This window comes from Helicoverpa zea, chromosome 18, assembly GCF_022581195.2.
Source record: "Helicoverpa zea isolate HzStark_Cry1AcR chromosome 18, ilHelZeax1.1, whole genome shotgun sequence".
Classification (NCBI taxonomy): domain Eukaryota; kingdom Metazoa; phylum Arthropoda; class Insecta; order Lepidoptera; family Noctuidae; genus Helicoverpa; species Helicoverpa zea.
In genome coordinates, this window is record NC_061469.1 from 10,566,421 (window position 1) to 10,576,519 (window position 10,099).

At 36.1% G+C, this 10,099-nt stretch overlaps 2 protein-coding genes across 2 annotated transcripts; both read left to right on the plus strand.

Moving 5' to 3' along the window:
* The first annotated feature begins 1,718 nt into the window (after nt 1–1,718).
* Nucleotides 1,719–7,148, plus strand: LOC124639010. Its single transcript, XM_047176219.1, has 3 exons — nt 1,719–1,877; nt 5,564–5,769; nt 6,362–7,148. Exons 1-3 carry the CDS (start codon nt 1,823–1,825, stop codon nt 6,497–6,499), a joined length of 399 nt encoding a protein of 132 aa, XP_047032175.1. The 5' UTR covers nt 1,719–1,822; the 3' UTR covers nt 6,500–7,148.
* A 158-nt stretch (nt 7,149–7,306) lies between these two features.
* On the plus strand, nt 7,307–9,651 carry LOC124639009. The gene is made up of 3 exons (XM_047176218.1): nt 7,307–7,518; nt 8,718–8,938; nt 9,282–9,651. Exons 1-3 carry the CDS (start codon nt 7,467–7,469, stop codon nt 9,432–9,434), a joined length of 426 nt encoding a protein of 141 aa, XP_047032174.1. The 5' UTR covers nt 7,307–7,466; the 3' UTR covers nt 9,435–9,651.
* Nucleotides 9,652–10,099: the final 448 nt, after the last annotated feature.

The window sequence follows — 10,099 nt, forward strand, 5'->3', positions numbered from 1 at the left end:
CTAACCAAGGGGAATTGGGTTGCCCGGTTAACTGGGTTGAGGGGGTCAGATAGGGCACTACAGTCGCTCCTTGTAAAACACTGGTACCCAGCTACATCCGGTTAGACTGGAAACCGACCCCAACATAGTTGAGAAAAGGCTCGGAGGATGACCTGGTTTAGGCTTGGAAACATTCAGAAATAACTAAAAAGTACTTCGTGTCCACTGCGATAGATACACTGAGTACATAATATGGAAAGTAATAGCAATAAAGTTAGCGTACATTTGACTAAAAGCCCAAAAGATACGAGATAAGCTGGAGGAATTAATTACATAGTGTTCTATTTTCGTTGGCACTTACTTTACGATTCCAATCGCTTTTATGTATTGTGTGTAAAGCAACAAATTGTTTTATATTTAATAAAGAAATACACCCTCAAAATGTCTGTTATGTTAGTACTTATGCAGTTTTTATTATAGGTGCTAAGTTTTAAACTTGCCTCGCTCATAGCCTGGATCCAGCTTCAATTCTATGTAAATTAATAGATTTCTCAAAACTTTGGTATAGTTTTATATGACCGATAAGTACCTACTTAATCAAATAAAAAATAATACCCCATACTTCCAAAAATGTCTTAAACATTTTACAAAACATTGTGTCTTAAACATTTCCATAATGTCATGTGCGTGTGCGCAGGATACGATGATCGCTAAGTGAGCACGGCGCAGGAGCACTAATGGTCGAGCCGGATCGCTAAATGTCATCTATTGTCATACCGCATGTCCAACGTCTTAGATTTATGTCTTACTTTTCTTTTCAGATGCAATTTTTTTCAAAAAATTGATGTGACTCCTTTACATGTTTCCTTGCACCTATGTAAAAACTGAATTTCGTGTCTTAGCAAATTTTATTGGTTTGCCTAACAAAAAGTATAATCATCCATGTCGAAACGATAGGGAGGAATTTTTTGAAGCTTTTTAGTACTTAGTTTTAAGTTTTGAAAAAATATCGTCTGTAATGTGGCTTCGTTAACTTTTAAATCATCAGAACAAGATCCCCCTTTAATTTAATAATTAAAAGCATCTTTTATTATTTGTTACATAAAAGTAGAGAAGGTCCTAGTCTTCCAACACCCTTTTTAACTGTGATGACCTATCTTACCTACAATACGTGTCAGTTATCAAAAGATTACTCTACATTCCATCTATTGACGCTCCCGGCCTCGTTTTCATTGTTAGCCCATACAATGAACTGGTTTAGATGATGAATGACTAAATGACTCCAACGTGACATATCATAAGTGGTCATATACTCGTCTATCGTAACACAAGAAGATAAACGCTGAAAGGACCAAAAATAGTCCCTAAGGACCAAAAAATACTGAAGCACACTTTAAGCTTGTAAAATATGCTGAGAAAAGTTTCCTAACCCCTGAAAACTGCCTAGAAACAAGCGATCGAATGCCTTACATAAGACCCACATATTGGGTTATCAACAACAAACTGGAGCTAATCACGCGATCTCTCTGCACTGCCGTACATCCAATAGCCAGCCTAGAAGGACCATTTCCATGCTTCATACAAAGAAACCAGTAAAAACTCGTTGTTAAACTAAATTTTCATCTCTTACGAACGGTAATCTGTTCTAAACGAGGGATTGTCGATATTCAACGATATATAGCAGTCAATTTGTTAAGGTATTAGAGCAATTGAATAAGCGGTGCACATTTATAGTAGATATAGGTTCTAACGTAGTGTGAATAGTCAGTGGGTCGGCGATCGCTAACGTGTGCGGTGCGCAGCGACCAGAACCGGCGGTTACCTGTTACCAACTTAATATAAAATGGCGCTCGTTTTAATTTGCTTTTTGGCGGTAATATGCAGTTTGCTACAACAAGGTTTGTGCTTTATTGAATTAAGCCACCATTCATCCGTGTTCATGTAACGTGATCATTTTCAGTTGCCGGAAAATTGTGTGAATTTTCTAAGCTTCAAAAGCTCTCATGTTTAAGAAACTTGCTTTTAAACTTCAGCTTCTCAAAGCAGTGATATTTTCTGAAAATACCAGTCCTTATCGTCTTATTTCTTATCTCTAGAGTCAATTAATTTAAATATAAGATTCCCAATGATATAACATGGCTGATTAAACGTATACTATATTTACGGGAGAGTTTACGGGAGACGTTGAAGTGAATGAGATAAGAATATTATTTAGTGCTGCCTTATTTTTGGTCTAAAGACCTTGGTACTCCTTAGTTTGCCTAACCATTTGATAGATATTGCAAACTTACTTGTTAAGAAAATTGCTTTGAACACTTTGAAGCTATAAATTCATAGGGATAGATAATATCAACTTTTTGCTGAAGCTTTAATTTTCCACACTTAAAAACTAAACTGATAATAATTATGCGAAAAGTGCTCGATTTATATTTGTGAAGATTACAGTATTTACTGGCAATATAAAACCTATAAGTAGTTTTAAACCTGAGTTTTATTCATTTATTTCTCGAATCATCGTGCATGATTATCCATCTAAAATACATTGTAGCATAGACTAATATGTTAGTCTATGATTGTAGGTAGGGGAAGGTGGTATAAGATGGGGTCTTTAAGGAAAAGTTGCTGAAATACAAACAAAAAATTATTATACAACATAGAAACTTTAATTAAGAAACAATCAATCTTAATACTCTTATATTCTAATCAACAATAACTCAAAAATTTAAATCTTCTTATGATTTTTTTTTTCAAAACTGCGTTTTGCCCCTGTAACTGTATGATTGTGGGGTACATTAAATCAATCACTGTCGCCACAATTTGGACAAATATGTACCGCCTCATCATCATCATTTTCAATTCCTGCACATGGACAATGCGCCCATCTTCCACACAACTGACAAGAGTGATCCATCCTTCAGTAGATTGAGAATACAAACCCTGACAGTATAAACATTCAGTATCCTCAGTGTCACTCTCAGATTCATATTTTTTTTTTGGCTGGCTTTTTAGTTTTTTTATTGGGTTTCTTTTGTGTCTTCTTATTTTGTGTTTTCGGTTTCTTACGTCTTTGTCTTTCTTCTAATTCAGCTTTATATGGAGATTCCGTAAGTATGGCAGTTTGTACCCCATCATGCCCCAAACGACAATTTACCAAACTTTATTTTTTTGAGATTAAAAAACCAAAGCTAATCGATTGAAACATTGCTCATAAATTGGCAAAATATGTCAGCTTTACGAAAAAAATACTTCATCCGTCTTATTGTCATATATTTCACACAGTAACTTAGATCACTTAATCGAATTATTTGATTAAAAGCGTCAAAATCAATAAATTGCTTACGAAATCTCAATGCACGCACTTTCTGCCATGACACTTGCGGCACTGAATAAGTTACTCAAAAGGCCATTAGATGACGTTAGTAGTAATTTCAAAGCATGTTTGGAACATTCTTTTTTTCGCAATCCCCATCTTACCCCACGACCCCATCTTATACCACTTTCCCCTACAATCATTTTAGGAATTGTCTACTCTGCTAGTTGACTAGCAAACTAGTCCGATATTTTTATATTGTAGTGCATATTATACAATTTATGTCCTTGTTATTCCTGAAGTAGTGCCATATAGAAAATTAAAAAAATCCCTTTACACTAAGATGCATATCCTTATTATTCACAAATGCCAAATGCCATTTGAACATCTTTGGCAGTCGTTACGGTTAGTCAGAAGATAGGAAGGCTGACAACCGGTCTTATCTCAGGTGTATCGGGATACTCAAACTTGAGAAGGACATATAGGCAGTACCTCCATGTAACACTGGTACTCAGATTCCACTCGATGAGACTGGAAGCCGACCCCAAAATAGGCATTATTGCTATAAATATAGACTTTACTAGCACTAGTTTAGTGTATAAACTAGCCACAAAAATCTTCATAATATGTTACCGTGGACTCTAAGAATATTTTCTTCCCCTAAATTCCAGACAGTATTCTTTTACTAGGCAAATGGAAATAGCGGTTTCATTCCATAAATCGATAGAAAAAGTAGGACAACGGGAAACATGGGTGCGTATGATCTGCGGGAGGTATATTAACTAATTGTAGACATGTTATTGTGGTTATAAAATACTATTTCCTTATAATAATGTATCACGTGTCGTATGCATATAAAAAAATATGACATTTTTATATTATTGAACGCGCTATACTGAGGAACTGGACCGACAGTATTTCAGTTTTAGGGAGTTCATTTTTTCAGTTCGAGGAAGGCTATAGGCATTTTTTTCCTGCAGGGTAGTTCTCACAAACTGCTAGTGGAAACTGGTATCAATATAAATATGTGGATCTTTTTCAGTAATTTCTTTGCTCTTACAGTCAGTATAGTTTTCTAGATTAACGTAATTTGTGTTACTGCTAAAACTAAAACTAGCTTCACAAATGGACAACTTCAGAACTTGATAAGAGCTAATTTCTGTCATCAATAAAATGATTTTTTGCAAAATAGGATCTTATTCAAAATCTTACATAATCGTTATTGCGCCTAAATCTAGTGCGTAATACCTTAATCGATGCAAACTACGCCCAATGTAATTTGTCAGGCATCTATACAGTACCTACCTCTAACTTATCGTTCACAACATCCTTTATTATCATTGAATGAAACTTGAATGATAATACCGAGGTGCGTGGGTACAAATTGTACTCTTACGGGCATGTATTCAACTTACCAATTGTTCATTTCCTTGTGCCTCTCATGATAGGAGGCAGACAAGTGGTACCTACACGTCTTTTCAATGTCTGAAAGTCAGAGGAACTACTCATTAAATAAGTAGTCTTTGATTGATGACTCTTTACTTTCAGCTTCATTCTATGTAAATATCTATTTAAAAAAAAACATGTATGAAGAATCATACCAAAATTTTAGGCAAACATTTTCTACCAAGAATCTACATAAAACTATAATGACTATTTATTGATGTAGCTATAAAAAGTTTGATCGCATTTCTCATCATTTTCATTCCGAAGGTCAGACAGGCGCCCGTAGAGAACACGCATGGCAAGCCAGAAAGCGACCTCAAAGTCAGTTCTTACAACATTACATTCTTTAGTACATTAGTTTTTACGATATGCTACACAAACCACCCACATGCTTCATCTATACTAATATTATAAAGAGGAAAACTTTGTTTGTTCGTTTGTTTGGTTGTAATGGATAAATTCAAAAAGTACTGGACCGATTTTAAATATTCTTTCACCATTAGAAAGCTATATTATCTGCGAGTAACATAGGCTATATTTTATCCCGGTGCGGGCAGTAGCTCCCCCGGGACGCGGGTGAAACCGCGGGCAAACGGCTAGTTCAGCATATATATAGTTGAAATCCGAAATGAAAACCTCCACCTTTTTGAAAAGTGTGCTAAAACCCGCCAATTATGGTTTTGGGAATTAAAAGTCCCTTGTAAAGTCTGCTGGAGTTATTAGTTTAACTGACGTTCAAATATAAAAAATACAGAAGTACTTAAATAAAGAAACACGAGATTATAAAAACTATAACCTTAACTCAAAACCTTTATCTCTTGCTCCCAGGCCTAGCAATCACATGTTACCAATGCAACAGCCACAACGACTCGAGATGTCTGATGACGAAGCTGCCAGACTCCCTGCGACTGCCGTGCGGGCCCAAGGACACCATGTGCAGGAAGATCTCCCAGGTCGTGGAGTTCGAGATGAACGGCATGCCCCCAGATAGCAGGGTCATCAGGGGATGCGGATGGGATGACACTAGTTACAAGGTAATGCTCGTTACATGACATGCAGTCCTTAGAGGTGACTCGAATAAAAGTCTGTTGCTGCTATCCCAATATGGGGCCCAAATGAGACTCGTTAAAGTAGCAGAGATTCCTAAAAAAAGAAAAGTCCTGTAAAGCTTTGTATTTACATCAGGCTGAAATCTGGATTATTCGAAAAAGTTGTAAGAAATACATACTTACTCATACATTTTCATGCTCCAAAGTCAATTAGTGCGGTTGAAAGATTTACAACTAGCCCAAAGCTCTAAATATGCCAAACCTTCGCAGACCTACAAATAACGTGTAGTAGGTACATAGTCATACGTATGTACACGTCATTTTATTTCGTTTGTAGACTCTAACAACATGCAAACTGATATAAGTAATATGCAAACTAGATTATCAATGGATCGCAAATTTTTAAGCTATTGAGAAGTAGATGCTACAAATAATTTTAGTGAGATGATCCTCGCCGATTTTCTCAGTAAACAGTGTACTCAAAAGATTTCCTAAAAGAAAGGCACATTGAGAACTATGTGACAGAACCTAAACATGTATCCCATACCCATACTAATTTACAACTCATCTTCCCCAGGGTCGCTGCTACCAACGTTCAGGTTTCGGAGGCAGACAAGAAGTATGCTCATGCCTGGAAGATGGCTGCAATTCCGCCTCCATTCCCGTGGGCGCCACCGCCCTCATGCTCATCACCTTCGCCCTGCTGAGGTTCTAGTTGACGTGCCTTCGCCAACTGAACATTAGCACCGCAATATAGGCCCACTAAGACATATCATGAAGATCAGAAGTAAGATCATCACAACTAGATTTCTGAAAAGCTTGTCTTAAACACCCACTGCCAATTATTAATTTGTAAAACAAAAATGTCAACAAAGTAGACAATGATGATAGAGCACATCTGCTGCAAAATGTTAGAAATGAAATACTCGTATGTACCAAAGAAACTGTTGTTGTTTCGTAAACTATTGAGGCTTACTATTTTGAGAGCGCTAATATAGTTGGCGAAATCAATGATTTGATAGATTTAGATGTTAAAATAGATATAGCAAGTAAAGTACATTGTATAGATGTTTGTAATTTATTTGTATGGATACGTGTTGCTATAGATGAATATGTGTGAAGACAACACGTTAATGAATTTAACAAATCTATGTAAATAGACGATAATCACAAATGATTCACACTTGGAAGCATAAGAAATGATTTGAACTTTATGTACAGAGGAATAGAGTTCATATTAAATACTTGCAATATAGATAGCATTAATGAAGTTACCAAAGCCGCAACCATTGTACATTTTGTTTAGCGATGCTTCATTGTTGTGTTTGTAATTTGCGAATGTATTTATTAAAAGTTTTTCATGATCTTGATTTTTATTGCTAACTCCTTTTTCTACGTCATCGTTTGGATCAAAATCATGATCTCTTATCTGTATATCTACAATAGTGAGATCAACAGATTGACCACATCAATTGACTGGCTTTATTTTCGTAATCTAGTATGACCTAATAAAATCACCTAACAATCTGAATTGGCGGGTTCCGTTGTTGGGTTCAATGAGGCGCATCCTGTAACGTAAGGCGGGTTGCACTGGTTCCAACCTTGTGGGCTGGAGACTCCCTCTCGATGTCAGAAGTGGCGTGTACCTGATAGGAAGCTGTGGTTACTAAGCAGGGACCAACATGGCGAGCTATTACATCGGCTTTATACTTCTCTGTGGACTTTTTCATTACGGTCAGTTTTATGTGTTTTATATTTATTACTTCCTGCTCAGTATTTAATTCTAAACAGTATTGGAGAAGTTTGGACCTCTTTCGTCTGTAGATTATTTTCTTGCTTTGGTTATAGTTAAACTTTTTTCTATGTTGGTCAAATGGTTTGTTGAGTGTGGCAACATAGAATTCAATAGTGACTACCAGTGTTTCTATGTCAAAAATAGATTTGATGGGTCTTCTGCAAGGTTACGTTGGTTAAGGTCATTGTACTGTTTTCTACGAATGGAAAACACTTTTTCACAATTCGGAAGAAGTTGTCGGTAACGTTATCATAAAATTATGGTTTTGTTTCTTTTGGGAATAGTTTAGAAATTGTATTTTTGCTAACGGCGTCATTTCGCACTTAGCAAAAATATACAGTTAGCTGATTGCTATCAACAGAATCGGGCTTACCGGTGCTGACATAACTAACTTTACATTAAAAACATCACTATAATGAATGGAAAATTTCTTCTTTTCGCAAATTCTCCAGTCACCCAGCGTCCAACCACAAATTGGTTTACCATTACGTTACAATTGTAGCAATTTTATTACGAGCTCGATCGCCAGAGGTTTATTTTTAAATTACTCTGTTTACATTAGGCAAGCTTCCTCGAATATCTAGGGCGTCTACCAAATAAGAGTCTACATCCTGTTTTATTGGTTCAATTTGTTTGTGGATCAATGCTTGGATACTTGGTGTGAAAGGGCAATCATAAAGACTGACTGCTAAAGTATTGCTATACGATGAGTATGTACGTACATACATATGTTTTAATCAATGAACGGAAATTATGTTTTATTGAAAGAGAAAAAAGAGAGATGTTGCTTCAAAATATATAGAATAGTCAGAAGAAGTCGATAGAAGGTCAGATACAATTACAGCTAAGAACTCTTAATAGTCGCAATACTTACTGACTCCGCGGTTTAACAGAAAATGATAATTCTCAACTGTAGTTAAATACCTACATATGTATCTACATACATTTACCTATTGTGGTAAAATAGAGTCAAGGTTTCGCATTGAAATTGTACCTGTCTTGTATCATAAGACCAAAAAGTTCAATAGATTTTATAGATTGAATTTCATAAAGGAGCTGTAGCATATTGACTTCATTTTTTTTCCAACCACCTTAAAAATCCTCTAAACTAAACCAATGTCTAAATCAAAAATTCCAGGGTCAACAATAATGTGTTACGAGTGCAACAGCGCAATAAACTCCCAGTGCTTAGAAGCCAAGTTGCCCGATAACCTGAAGAGGAACTGCTCCGACCACGACCGAGGAGTCACGCACACGCTGTGCCGCAAGATCGTGCAGCATGTGGAGTATGGCGTTAATGGAAGGCTGCCGGAGAGCAGGGTTATACGAAGCTGCGGATGGGACGAGTCTAAGTTTAAGGTAGGACTAGGTTTTTGTTATTCATGTCTTTCCAAAAGTCTCGAGCTACCAAGTATATAGAAGAGTTCAAATGGTTTTGGCCACAGCACCATCGTGTCTGTTTCTGGTCCTTTGCCTGTCTATGTATCTTGAGTTTGACATAAGATTACAGTATCTTATGTGCCTTTGAGGCTAATGCAGTATTGTTTAACCAGCTATGGCCCATGTGTGTCAAAATATTCATCTTATAAAATAATAAGGTCATCCCCCAATTACACAAAGATTTACCCAATATTAATAAAGGATACATTTTTTTTTCGTTCTTTCATATCAGTTTGATTTATGTCTTAAATATATTTTCCAGGGTCAATGCTACCACCGTGCCGGCTACGGAGGCAGGCAGGAAGTATGCTCTTGCAGTACAGACCTCTGCAATGCTGCCTCAGAGACCTCAGCCACTACCGCTCTTCTCATCTCTACTGCCTTCATGATTACTGGAAGAATAGTCTGTCAATGATAAATAAATACTTAGGTTTTTTATTTTATTTAAATTGAAATGAATTCGTAAATGTTTGTTACAAAGTTGCAGTCGGATATACCAATAAAAAATTGAACTGATGATAAATTCTTACAGTTATATTCAGGGGGCAATAAACAGCAAATTTTTAAATATTTGTGATTTTTTTATTATTACAGTAGAAAATATCAACGATAAAAATTTTAATATATTCAGAGAAGAAGAATTAAATAAGCATAAATCACATAATACACCTATCTGTTTTTTTAATATTGGTGATTTCCTTACATATTTCGATATGATACTGGATTTAGTAGCAGCTAGGATTAACATAGTAGTAAATGGTGTATATAGTATCTCACTAGGCCTTTAAACTATGATCATAAGCATAACAATATCGTAATCAACCTACATGCACAATATAAATTACATACAGATATTACTTTAGATAGCTCTGTCTGTCAGCGTAACAGTGAAGTAATTAGCAACAGTTACACAAGGATCACATAATTTTAATGAGTGCACAACTAACATTAACCACGCATTGTGCTTCCACCTCCTTGTAGCAGAAAGAAACCTTTGAACCTCCACGGAGTTTGCATGCACACATTTGGCCACTATTTCCCGCCTCTGAAAAGCAAAAATGGAAAACGTCAAGAAACAAA